Source organism: Stenella coeruleoalba, assembly GCF_951394435.1.
Source record: "Stenella coeruleoalba genome assembly, chromosome: 7".
Lineage (NCBI taxonomy): Eukaryota > Metazoa > Chordata > Mammalia > Artiodactyla > Delphinidae > Stenella > Stenella coeruleoalba.
Window position 1 is genome coordinate 111451918 of NC_137153.1, and position 14318 is coordinate 111466235.

At 42.9% G+C, this 14318-nt stretch overlaps 1 protein-coding gene across 6 annotated transcripts in view; it reads right to left on the minus strand.

Annotated features, from left to right (window-relative positions):
* The window catches only part of DENND1A (DENN domain containing 1A), a 494445-nt gene that overhangs the window by 207578 nt on the left and 272549 nt on the right, over nucleotides 1-14318 (minus strand). For all 6 annotated transcript variants that reach the window (XM_079927842.1, XM_079927841.1, XM_079927840.1 and 3 more), the window contains one exon: nucleotides 13311-13411. In XM_079927842.1, the coding sequence (XP_079783968.1) occupies nucleotides 13311-13411 (101 nt within the window). The remainder of the gene's footprint in view (nucleotides 1-13310; nucleotides 13412-14318) is intronic.

Here is a 14318-nt window from a genome sequence, read left to right on the forward strand (position 1 = left end):
GTGGAAATCTTTCAAGATTGTTGCAAGGATTAGAGAGAACCCATGAAGTGCCTAGCACAGGAGCAGCACATGGTAGGCTCAGTAAGCTATTATGTCCAAGTGGGTTCTCTTCACAGCCCTGGCATGGCTGGTATGACTGGACCCATTCTCTTAGTGCCCAAAGAATGGTTTCTTGTTCCTTCCCTGGTTCTGAAGGATACCTGGCAAAGTGTTGGTGAGGACAGTCGAGACTCCGTGATGAGCGTGAGGTGTTTGACATGCATCACCTCTATACATGAGTTTCTGACCCCAAGCACACTCCCTTGTCACCTGTCTACTTACTGAGCTCAGTAGGGTTGTTTATCACTTTCTTCAGAGGGTAACATTTAAACTTGATTTTATGTACCACCCAAAATGCAAAAACCACCAAGTAAACTATGACTCATTACTTGCTTATCACACAGAATGACAAATTTGTAAAACCACTCATCATGCTTTCTTAAAAAGAAAATATAGCAAAAAATTGGTTAAGCTAGTCCTAAGAAACTTCACATTCAGAACCTGACTCTTCTGAATCATTTTCTGATTCAGAGTCATCAATGCCCTTGTTTCATCCAAGGTATCTCAGTAACAAAACATAATACTTTATCTAGATGCTATCTTCATTTGTTAGGTCCCAGAAAGAACTTGTTTATTGCTTATCAAGAAAATATCAACGCAAATATCTGTTTCACCAATAGTAAATGAACACCATGCTTCTCTGCTCTGGTGCCTTTCACCATTCACACTGACTTTACATTTCAATGCTGAATCTGACTGCAATTTGGAAGACATTTTAAATGGCAATTAGATACAACATGTGCAGAACCAACAATGCACATGATTAAATTAAAGCGGTGATAATATTAACAGCTACGACCAAGTTCATGCATAGGTGGGCCATCACAACCGTGTCACAACTGCCCTATGGCTGACGGCGATTGTGGGTTGCCACTGTACATCTCTGAGTAGCGGGACAGGGTGTATCTGCCCTAGGCCTTTGTTCTCTGGGAATTACGGCACTATCTGACTTCATCACTGTCATCTTGGAAGAGTAAAAGCTATTCTTTCTTCCTTCTCCCCTGAAAAGGAGAGGGGTTATATTGCTAGTGTCAAGGCAGTGACAACATAATGACCTTTACCTGAAAGGTATGTTTACTTTGAATCCTCTTAAGGGGAAAAGGAACTAATATCAATTGAGCTACTATAACCCAGGTGCTTTTGTGCATCACTCACACATAATTCTCAAGGCAACTCTGCAAGGTGTCACTGCTATCCACATTTTCAGATTGGGAAACAGGCTTGCTTGGAAAGGTGAAGTAACTTGCCCCAGGGTCACAAAGCTAGAGTGAAGCTGTAATTCAAAGTCAGGGCTGTTGGACTGAAAGCCTATACTGTCCCACAGCACATACTCAGAACTTAAGCCAAAAGAAAAGGCGTGCTGGAAAACCAAGGGGGCTATTCACCCAGTCCTCTCACCAACTCCAGACCTGCAATGCAGAGCACTGCTCTTATAGGTAAGTCCTGCAGCATGAGCTCATTCCTAGCAATAGACAGGCATGAATATGGATACTGCAGACTTATTAATGATCCTATAGTCCCCGTTCATTATTACTGCACTTTCTCAATTTGTTAATTCCTTTCCCCCAGATAACTAGAGCCCTTTTAATTATGTTCCCCTGAGGTGAGCGGCTACTAATTGGAAAAGAGTCAGGTGAAATAAAGGAACACTGGCTGCTCAAATATATAAAAGGCAGCTTCCCAAGACAAAGAGGGAGAGGAGGGGAGGGGAGGTGAGATGAGATGTGGAGAGAGGTAGGAGGGCCCCCACCCCCGCCTCCCCAGGAGCAACACCTCTTTGACCTTAGTAAGGATACAGCGTAGAGCTACCCAGGGGTTTGGAAGGTCTACTCTTTTTCTTTTCCCATATTAAAGCATAGTGAGCATTACAGTGTACACATCACAGCACCCATCTCGCCTCTCAGAGGCACTCAACCTTCTTAGCCAAATACCCAGATCTGCAAAGGGAGCCCACAAGTCTTTCCTCAGCTCACTGTCTTTAAAGGAAAGGAAAACTCTTGGTCTTACTCATTTGAGCTTTCCTTCCTTCCTTCTTCCCTCCTCTCTCCCTCCCTCCCTCCCCTCCTTCTTTTTTGAAAAGAAACAAACGTGTAAACACAGTTTGTCTTACAGTTTAAAATTCTGCTCTGAAATAACAAAGCCTGGCATTGCTAGAGAGGTTAAAGGACAACAGAACGGGGAAAAGAAAGCGAACAAAGACCATACAACACACCTTGCTGGAGAACACAGATAATCCTAGTCTTCATCTTCCTGAAAGTGACCAGACAGATGGGCCGCAGGCTAATGCGATGGCCAGTGTCGCACAGGGAGCCAGGAAGAGCCAGTGCCGTTCATGGTGCACTTGCCATAGCCAGCACTAGGCTAAGGGCTTGACAGGCACTTTCTCACTGGACCCTCAGGACAACGGTATGAGGTAGGTACCAGCACCGCCTCCCATACAGATGAGGAAACGAGGGCTGGGAAGCTAAACAACTCACTGAGGTCACACAGCAGCCCTGAGACTAGAACCCAAGTCTGTCACACTGAGAGAGAGCAAGCTCACTGCTTCCCAGGAGCCCAGCACGTGCCCGGCTGTGGAAGAAAAGTGGAAGGAGGTTCGGAGGTTTGCTCTAACCTGCTCCCTGGGGGCCCGCCAGCAGCTGTGCCAAGTCCCAGGCCCCTCCACGTTCTGTCCGAGACTCCGGCCAGCCCCTCACCACAGGAACCCCAACTTGCCTCTGAGCTGAGCCACGAGTGTCCCCGTGGGCCCCAGTCCCCGCCTCCTCTAAGTCCTACTGAACCTGTGCTGTCCGCCAAGCACCACTTCTCAGATCACGCCGGGCTTGCTAACACCTCCCTATTCAGAGGCTTTTGTCTGGGTTGCCCATTTGGCATAAAGCACGCGCTAATTTGTATGGTTATTCCAGACTGTCAGTCACAGGAGAACCAAACTTTGTTTCTGATTCCCTAGAGTCCATGGTGGGGCTGTGTGCAGAGCAGGAGGAATAAAGAGGCGGGTATGTGCCGAGTGCTCACCAAATACCAAGGGCTGTGTGGGAGCCCTTATCTCATTTAATCCTCAAATAATCCAATTTATACCATCCATTTTATAGATTAAAAAAGGGATTCTCAGAAACTTGCCCATGGTCACAGTTAATGGTGATTCCAGCCCATATCCTCCTACTTCAGGAGTCTCTTATACTACTGTTGCTTTACATTAACTTTTTTTTAACCATTATGTTACACTTAACAAAAAAAAATGGGTATTTGATAATTACAGCTGAAAAATAAAATAGCAAGTGGACATTTTGTAGCCAGAATAAAACTACATTTGCCAACTAGCTTAAATGAATTGACACCCTTTCTTGTTCTAAATAGAATTTACGGCAGTTTATAGAAATATGTTCAATACAGCAGCAAAAAGAGGAAAAAAAAAATAGGGGCAAAGGGAAAAAGCGTAAGTCGGAGTGAGTGAGCACTTCTTTGTGTGCCATGAGGTGCTGCACACCTGCTGGGGCGGCCACAGGTTTGGCTCTGAGTCCTCCAGCTGCCAACCCAAAGAGGGAAACAGGGTTGTAATGTGATTCACGGTGTCCATAGAGAAAAATAAACTAGTCTCTCAGGAGCTTCCATTTTAAAAAGGCAACCGGGGAGGGAAAGAGAGAAAACTAACAACTTACGGTGCATTTACTACGTGCTCAGTGTTTTCCGTGTGCTGGTCAGTCAGTCAGTAAATATTACTATATGTTGGGCACCACCTTGGGCTGAGGATAGAGGAGAGAAAAAATAGTTCTGATCCCTACCTATTTGGAGCTTACAATTAATAGCAGACAGCCAATAAGCATATTCTTGTATGTGTGTAGGCTGCCGTGAGGAGACTTACAAAGTGCTGCGGGGCGGACCTAAGATGACCTCATCTCGTTCCCACAGCAATCTTGAAAGGCTGATCTCCGTAATTCACAGAGGAACCCATGGCTCCAAGAGGTTAAGTGACTTGACAAAGGTCACAGCTGGTGAGAGGCAGAAAATATGACTTGAAAGGTAGAAGGGGTGCGAATGCCATTAGGTAATCGAGATTTTCTTAGGGGAAAAAGTATTTAACTTCTTGTCTGGTTTCCAACCGGCCCTCCCTGATTTATGAGCAACAGAGGAGGAGGATCCCTACGTATGAGGACAGGAGCAACCCCAGATTAGGAGAGGCGGCACAGACTGCCTCATTTCCATCCGTGGTTTCGGCAGCCAGAGCATGGGGTTCACAGCAGTGGAGGAGCTGGGCGCGCGGTGCTGGTCACTGGAAATGGCCTGCTAATGCGAGACACGTGTGTATCTGAGCTGAGGGTGAAAGTGGGGAGGGGGGACGATGCCCTCCTAAGTGTGGCCCTGTGGCTTCCTGGGGTAACCTTGGGGGTTGGGAAAGCGCTCCAAGCCACCAAACCCAACCGAAACAAACACAAAAGTTATAAAGATAACGCCTGGACGAAAACCCAGAGAGGTCAACATCAAAGCCTAGAGTAGTCCGCCCTTTTATGCCTCCTCAGTCTACCGGAAGGAGACAGACTTGGAAAACATCAGGAAGGGCTCCATGGCTAAGACCACTGCAGCAGGAGAAGTTAATCACAGAGGAAAGGTCAGGAGACAGGTCTCTCTATCGCCCCAGAGAGTTCAGTGAGAACCATTGACAGCCAGAGCCAGGTCACAAAAGGAAGTCTCAGGTTTGAGCCACCAGGAACCCATGAGACCCTCGTAGAAATCCAGGAAAGAATGATGTACAGAAGAAATAAGAGAAAAAGAGGTTTATGGATAAATAAACCAAGAGAAAGTAACACCCCAAAAGAGTGTAAACGTTGAAAACCCAAGTGGTAACAAGGGGGAAAAAAATCTCTTCTTGTTTTTCCAGGACTAAGATACGCCACATGCCAAGGTGCGTAGTGTCCAATTACCTTCTTAGCCTAGTCTCTCATTCTTTCAAATATTCACAGGGAAGACAAACCCACATTTGTTGAGAGATAACTCTGAGCCTAGCACTACGCTGGTGCTTCATGGATTCTCGTTGTGGGAGAGGTAGCAACACAACCGCAAATCCCTGCCACAAGGTAACCTCCTCCAGAGCTGAAGCTTCTCTGAGGATGGCATTACATGGTCTGTGGCTCCTGCTCTACTGGTGACCATGAACATATGTAGAATGTCTTTGCTGCAGAGACCACTACACTATGTCTTAGAAATTCCAGAGTTTTCTAAGTGTTGGATTCAAGACAGGCTCCAGGTCAGGGAGGAGTGAGGAATTACATACAGGATGTATCACAAGAAATGGAAAACCAGGCCAAGGCTTGGTCATATAAGAACAGATAAGAGCCAGCTATGTCCCATGGAGGCCAGGCAGAAACTGGGGCAAGGGAGGCAGGCTGCTGCCCCTAACCACATCAGGCAGCAGAAAGGGGACTGGGAGGGTGGGACTGGCAGGGTGGGTCCAGACACTCAGATGTAGATGCTGCAGCAAAGGATGTGAAGGACCATGGGGCGGTGGGCTGCAGTCAGGAGAGTGCCCTGAAGGGGGGGTGGGCAAGCCAACAACCACCATCCCCGACTGCGGAAGGGTCACTTCCATGGTAAAGGGACACTATGTCTCCTCTAACCCTGCAAGCCTCAGCACCCTCACAGGAATGTCAACGCTGAGGCTGAATGAGCACGGTCACACACTGTACTCCTAGCATCTGTGCCAGCAGGGGCACCTTGGAGGGATCAGATTAAGGGTCTGATGCCAACCATCTACACAGACTACTCACTTTTATAGAACATTTGCATTTGCTATATATACTTCTGAAAGGTTAAAAAGTATTATTTTAACTAATAAGGGTGGATTACCTTACCAACAACGATAAAAATTAGGTATTAAAAACCTAATGGATCTGGAATTAGTGGTGATGGCTGCACAACCTTGTGAATACACTAAAATCCACTGAATTGTACACTTTTAAAAGGATGAATTTTATGGTATATGAATTACATTTCTTTTTTTTTTTTTTTTTTTTTCCCGGTACGTGGGCCTCTCACTGTTGTGGCCTCTCCCATTGCGGAGCACAGGCTCCGGACGCGCAGCCTCAGCGGCCATGGCTCAGGGGCCCAGCCGCTCCGCGGCATGTGGGATCCTCCTGGACCAGGGCACAAACCCGTGTACCCTGCATCGGCAGGCGGACTCTCAACCACTGCGCCACCAGGGAAGCCCTACATTTCAATTTTTAAAAATCAAATGAAGAACTTGAAAAGGCAGTTTTCCTATAGAACCTATATAGTATAGATATAGATTCCTACAGAATCCACAGCATAGATAATGCAAAGAGCCATCTCTTCTCTCTCCCATTTTTCCACCAGGGAGACAGTTTACTCAGAACTTGTCCAAAGCTTCCTCCAAAGGCTCTTGGCATTTTCAGTTTTAGGTGCTGCTGAAGAAAATGAAGGTGCATCTCAATATAGGGCTCAGTGACTGTCATCACCTAACAACTTCCTTTTAGGTGCCTACTTGATGCCAGGCTCTTTACGGAGAACTACATTTTTAGCTATATTCTGTGGATGAGGAAAGAGAGACCGTGTCATTCACCCAAAGACATAAATTCAGTAGGACCAGAGCCAGGATTTGGACCCAGAGCTTTGACTTCCAAGCCCGAATTATTTTCTACTCCTTACCCTCTCTGCTCAAACCTCAAGGTCAAGTTCAGCCAAATCTTACTAAGGGATTTACCCAGGAATCTATAATTTCACTTTGTTCAACCAGCACACATTGTGCACTTTCTAACCATCAGGCCCAGCACAGACCCACCTTACCTCCTCCTTCTGTTTCAAACTGAAATCCTGGTCCTTATCCCCTCCTGCCTTCCCAGATGAGCTCCTGTTGCAGTGGTTGTACCCCCAGAGCAATGGACCTATCATGGCCCCTTGATGCCTCTTAGCTTAAAAAAAAAACAAACCTCCCAACTCTTGCCTGGACACCTGAGTTCTTTTGTGAAGCAGTGCTTCCTCAGATCCGGAACCATCTATAAGTTCCTATCTCCCTATGTCCAATGCCAGGGACATAAAAGGCACTCATAAATACTTGCTGCAAAATGGAAACGACACAGTTTTTACTTATGTGTTAGAATTCAATCTTGAACAAAACTTGCACAGCCCAGAGTTTGATAAATAGAAAAGAATTTCGGTCATACCTGTCTACCTAATCCACTTCCACCTTACTTGGGTCTTGTGAACTTGAATTGGATTGTTGGTTCATTTTTATATATACACATATACAAACACATACACGTTAATATATATTGACTACAAATACATACACATAGTCAGTAATAACAAAAATAGTACCTACTATTTATGGAACACCTGCTTTTCATCAGTAGCTTATTACTATTCACATTCAACAGAAGAGAAAACAGGCTCAGCGGTGTTCAGAGACCTCAAAACTAGTAAATGGGGAAGCCAGAACCGAAGCCGGGTTTTCCTGTTTCTACCACACCACACTTTGTTGATTTCTATCACTGCCACCAAGAGTATCAACAATCCCACTTACTTTAGCATCAATCTATTCCCTGCGCAAAATTTCATGGCATCAGTGAAGACAGAGATTAGAATGGACCCAGCTCTGATCATCCAGCTGTCACTTCACAGCTGTGTCTGGACTGATGCCCCATCACCCACATGGACTACGCACCCTGTGAAAAGGCATATTAAGACAGTTTGCTAAAAATCCTAGATGGAATACATGATGCAGCCTGTGGGGGTTGATTCAGAACCCCACATACAGCACAGATAAAGAGGCTAGAACTAGTACGTCTTACAGAGAATCTTCCACTCTGGGTGGAAGAATGGATTCCAGAGGCACCGAGAAATGTCAGAAAATATGAGGTGTTTTACAAAGTCAAATACAAAATCCAAACCTTAACTGTACACACTTGATTTAACTTTTCGGTTCAACCATGCCCTCAGAGAACATCAGGAGTTCGCTACTAACTTGGCTCTTGGCCTGGCTGCCTTTTTTGGGGTAAAATATGAACCTGCCCTGATCTGCTTTGGAAATATTTTATCACATACTTGAAAATATGTTAACAGGTGTCCAGAATAATCCAAATGTACAATTCAATTTGGGAACTGATTTGTGGTCCTCATTTAGGACTACTTCTGAAGGAGTAGGGAGAAAAAAGTATTTACATGGGAAATACCATATGGCTTCTACTGGGACCTTTTATTAGCAACATTTAATTAGCATAGCATAGCATAGTGCCTGGTACATATTAAGTGCTCTATAAATATTTGTTGAACGAATGAATAATGAATGATAACGTAAGTCCGCAATTATTAGCAAGTCATCAAAAAGCCTATGTAAAGGATTTTTTTCACAAAATCTTGGTGATAGGTACAACTTATTCCATAATTCTTTAAAGGATATTACTAAGGAACAGTTTAATGAGATGGCCTTGGATTTCAAGCGCAGGCTCTACCATTTCTTAGTTGTGTCATGGTGGGTAAGTCACTAAACCCCTCTGAGCTTCAATTTTCTAACCTATACAATGGAGCTAGTATTTACCTTACAGTTTGATTTTAAAGATTTGCAATCATGTTTATAAAGAGCTTGACTTGCACGCTGTACTCAATAGATGGTGATTATTATTATGAAAGGGAACACTGATTTTCATCAGCAAGTTAATCCTTTTGTCCCAGAAATGGGAAAGCTCTTCCAACACTGGCCAAGGTCAGGGCTGCCATCAGCCAAGGTAGGGAACATTCTCATTTTCACTTTCAAAATCAAGAGAATGGCACAGATCTAAGTAGAAAGGAACCAGCAGCACATGTTTTTAAATATTCATAAGGGCTGGAAATGTCTTACTCCTTTCGTTTTCTCTGCCATCTGCTTTTGTTTCTTTTCTTTTCATTCTTATGCCACAGCTGCAAATGAAAACAACCATACAATAACCCAAGTTAAATAAAAAAAAAATCAAAATAAAAACAATCTGATGGGTAAAAAGAGAAGATGAATTATAAAGTTTTCCCTTGAGTTCACAAGGCAGCAGAAGCAAGAAGAACGTTTGATGTGAGTTAGACCTTCTGGAAACCAAAATCCATGCCCCATGTTTATAATAACCATAGTAAGAGCAACCACCATTTATTAAATGGCCCCTATGTGCCACTTGATGATCAGTAACTCTAATTCCTAAAGCCACTCTTCAAAGTAGGTAAAGCGAACCCATTTCACAGAAAACGAAATGGCAGATCAGAGAGGTAAAACAGACTTTTAATGGTTACACAGCTAGTAAGAGATGAAACAGATTTGAACTTCGGTGTGTCTGAATACAAAGCCCAGGCACTTTCTTGACCACCCTCTCCAAAAATGGGAAGGAACATGAAAAAAAATTAATTTAGGAAATATTTAGGGCAGACTATTTGTATTTAATGGATTTATTCAGATAGTTAAAATTTGTGACTATAGCTCTAATTAAAGTTAACTTAAATAACTGGTTGTTGTATTTGTGAATGTGCAATTAGTCTTCCACATAATTGCAGGGTTTCAGCATCATACTTTCTATTTATTCACTGCATCCCAGAGCTTTGCTACACTGACTTCTGTTCTACCAAAGGCCACATTACAGCTCTCGGGGTCTCTGGGTCCACGACCTATGATACCAATAGTAGGGTCTAGGCTCAGCCGCATTTAGCATGTCTTTGTCCAAAAGTCAATGAACACCTCATCTTCAATTGCAATGTAAAAAGCTCTTACAACCTACACTGTTGTCCTGAAAACTCCTAGCAGCATGTACCTGAAGAAAAACTGGCAGCAGTGGTCTTCATGTGTTAATTACACTTGCGAAGTCTATTATGCATAGAAAGGGCACCTGCTGGCAGTGAAAATGACTAGAATCTGCCCTTCCTGTGCAGTGAGTAAATTGAGAGTTCATTTCTACAGGAGATAATAGTTTTCAGATTCCATTTCGTGTATCCCCTGCATGGGGACGTACTTAACATTTAAATCATCTGCAGAGGAACAAACCTTCAAATCTACATGTTTCAGGCTCCTAGCACATTATTTAAAATGCTAGTTATCCCTGCTGGCTCTTACCACCAAAGATTAAACTCAACGGTGGTGAAAGTCACCGAGCACAACAGAATAAAGTTATTAGCATTGACTCAAATTTCATGACATTTGTAGTTTCTGACCAAAGCAGTGGTAGTAGGCTGAAGGTGATCAAATCAAGTCTTGAATAGAGGATGTTTTTTCTCTTGGGGTCTTTTATTTCATCATTCCTACATCTTGCAGTTAATAAACAGATACCAATCTCCACAGGCCTGTAATCATCCTTATGTCAGATGTCAAAAAGTCCTTTCATGAAAACAAGAGATGGGAGAGAGACTGCTATCACACAAACAGAAACTTCCAATATGGAGCCTAATCACAAAACCCACTCAGGCTCCAAAAATTACCAGCCTTAACTCTGAGTTTCTGGAGTGAAAGTTTGGGGTGACAAGGGCTTCACAGCCGTCCTTGCCAAGTCTCCCCTTCTCGGTTAGAGCTGTCAGCACCGTTGCTCTCGGTCAGGCTGGTGACAGTTCTTGAAAGGGTTAGAGTTTGAGAGGAAGTTGAAAAGAGGATCTTGGGTCAGCTTCCACGGGAAAGAGTGAAACAGCTAATAAATCCTCTAAGCAAACAAGAAAGGAGGGCTGCGACCTGAGATGGCAGCTGGAAAGAACAACTGGCCAGAATAAACACTGATTTTTTTCTTAAATGAAACTTTTCAATTATAAAAAAACTATACTTTTTCATTGTGTCGATAGAAATATTTGAAAGCATGGAAAATAAAGATCATGCAGAATTCCTCCCCTCCTCCCCAACACAAATCACTGTTAACATTCTGGTGTATTTCCTTTCAGATTTCTGCCTCTCTATATGTATGTATGTATGTATGTATGTGTGTGTGTGTATCTAATTTTTGTTTCATATATACACATAATTTTTGTTTGTTTTTGTAAAACTGGAATCATACATATATAACATCTATTTTAGGGTAAGTTATTAAGCCTCTAGGGGCCTTGGTTTACTGACCTATGAAATGGAACTAATAATACCTGCCTTACAGGGTTGCTGGAAAAATTAAATGAGATCACAGATGTAAGGAGATGGTCCAACGAGTGGGGGCCAAAGGAGAGATTCAGCAGTGGCAACTATTGTTATCACTGATGTTACTGACAGAGCATTTTCTTCTCCATAGTTTTGGGGCTCTAAGCTGCTGGTTTTCAACTAGCTAACAATTTGGCAACTGAAACCTTCCAAATAATGGAAAGTGAAAGCTGTACCATTAGGGAGGCAGAGGGACTCCAATGACTTTCTCAGCTCCACCAATCCCTGCACACAAAAGCCCCTGGGTGTTCCTACCTGAAGCATCGAGACACACAGGTGAGTCTCTTCCAGGGAGAACTCTAAGGTTTCCCTGTAGAGCACATGTCTGGGGTGAGGTGTGTGGGGGACCCTGAGGCACATGTCTGTAGGGAAGGGACCTCTGTCTGTGTGTGTAAGTATGGGGCCATGTATTGCGGAGGGGGCGTGGTGCCTGTGAAGGGTGCTGTATGTCAGGGCTGGGGCACTGTGTCAGCAGATCCTCTGTGCTTAAGGGGACTGGGTGTCACTGTGTGAGTCTGTCTTAGGGGACATATGTCCCCTTTCCCACCTCTTCTTTCTATCTCCCTTCCACCTTCCCTGGGTATGCTTGTTCTTTCTCTCCCCTTGCCTCTTTCCTCCTCTCTGGCAGCTGTGTCTGCCTCTGCCCAGCCCCCCAATCTTTCATTCAAACAGAGAACTGGATAGAGAACACGGTCCTTTCCTTTGAGATACGTGACAGCAGAAAAAACCAATAGAGTTGGTTCAGAAGCTCAAAAGAAGCAACAAATCTATACAGAGAAATTGTCCTTTAATCTCATGAGAGGTAGGAGAAAGGCATGGATAAAGAGACCCACCTTGATAAGAAAGATACACACTAAAGAGAGAAATGAGCCAATTCACTTAGTGCTATGCACTAGAGAGGGCTGCTGATCTTCACTTCACGGCCCTGAGCTACAACTTTGCTGAACCCATGGCTTCTTGGGATGAGGATGAGCCCAACACATAACATGAGAAGGACTCCTGAATACCTTTAAATTCCCAGGATAATTTGGCTACCTGGGTGAACCTTTTCACTGAGAGGACTGCAAAACGGGCTGGAGATCCTGGCAAAAATTATGACTGACCTGGACTCAATCTCTCTGAACCAATGGTAAATGTCCTGAATCATCTGTTCTTAAGTAACAGGGCTGTGACCCCTCAAATGGGGCCCTCTCTCCTGAAGCTCTCAATTTCTGGCAGACAGTGCACAGCCTTTTCTATACATGTGTATCGCTCCCTTATCAACTTCTGCTGACTTGAGCTGTATGGAGATAATGTCTTTAATCATAATACACTGGGGAAAGAAATTATTTATAAGGACATTAGATCACACAGTCTTTTTTGTTAATCTACTGGAGACAGAAAGTGATGAAGATGATGATTCTGCAGAAACATTTACTGAGCATCTACTACGAGCCAGCTTTTCTACATGGTATCCTTTCACGTTATTTCATATCATCTTCACATAATTATGTATAGAACAACTTTATTTTGCAGATGAGAAAACAAAGCTTTTAGCCAAGTGACTTGCCCAAGTGGTTAGCTGACTCTAAAGCAAGTCAGCCTCCCTCCCTCCCTCCTCCCCTCTCTCCTTCCACTAAAACACATTTCACTGAATAGTGAAATTCCCCTCAAAAGACTTCAGAGAGTTTTGAAGGCTGGTTTGTGCTCTCAAAGCACAGCTGAGGACAAGTCTTACAAAACGTGCCACAGCACGGCTGAAACTTGAAGACCTTGGGGATCTCAATTGTTCTTGACACCAGTTTCCAATGTGTCTTAGGAAAAAAAAGAATCACACAACTCCTTGGTGCTTTGGTTTCCCTACACTGAGGAATGCAGAAGGTATTATCTATCCACTTGAACTCTTAAGAATGCCATGACATATATGAAAAGCTGTTTGGAAAAAAAGAGGCCATGCAATCAGGTGATCTAAAATTCAGATCACTTTGAAGTTAGTATTTTTAATTTAGAGTCACCAACTGCCTTACAAGTTATAGACCTAACTTGCCTGGTCATTCTCTGGAGAAGGAAAAGCAGAGGACAGGGTAAGCAGTGGCCTTACCAGCAGTAGTCCAGTAGATGTGGAGGCAGGACGGGGATGTACACGTGCTGCCAGAACATGGGGTAGAGCATCGCAGCAGACCCATGGATGCAAGCAGTCAACTGCAACGGAAGCAAATTAGAGATTCAGAGCTAAACAATTAAAGTCAGGAGACACTGTCATTTGAGTTCAGCAATAAAACTAAATATATACTTATCAATATATTTAAAATTATAAGTTAACTCAATGACCCTAATTCAAATTTAATAAGAGCTTCCTTTTCCAAACAATGTATTTTTTTCATGATTATGAAGCTAATTCACAATGACGGTAGAAAAATCTAGAAAATGGAGAAAGGGATAAAAGGAAAGTCTTCACCATCTGAAAATAATTTAACATTTTGGGGTATTACATGCATATGGATTTTTCTAATAAAAATCAGGATTACTGTAAAGACAGTGTTGATTTGCCCTTAAGTTAACATTATTTGCCAGCATTTTCCCCATATCTTTAAACATTCTTAGAAAACATGTTTTCATGCCACTCAATGAATTTCCCATACTATATTTAACCACTCTTCCATCATTAATTCATATAATCGGATCAGGTCAATAATTTTTATATATGGTTCCTAGATGCAGAATTTAAAGACAAAGGTTATAAATATTTTAAGGCACTTAATAAATATAATAATTGTATTAATATAATAAATAGAGAAGGATTGAGGCTCTTTCTACCCCTCCACCCATGTACTGGAATGCTGGCCTCCCTGTACCTCACTGTACCTATCTTCATTTTATTTTTATTTCTCTGATCATGACTGAAGCTGAACATCTTGTTATATGTTCTAAACTATATTTCTTAAGTAAATGGTCTGTTCATATTCTTAGTCCACTTTTTCTAATGAGAATTAGCATTTTTTAATTGATTTAAAAGCAAATACTGGATATGCAAAGCATAGTAATCCTTTGCAATGTTTTTGAAAATAATTTATCCTTATTTAATTTTCTTTGAATTTTTGGGTAAAGA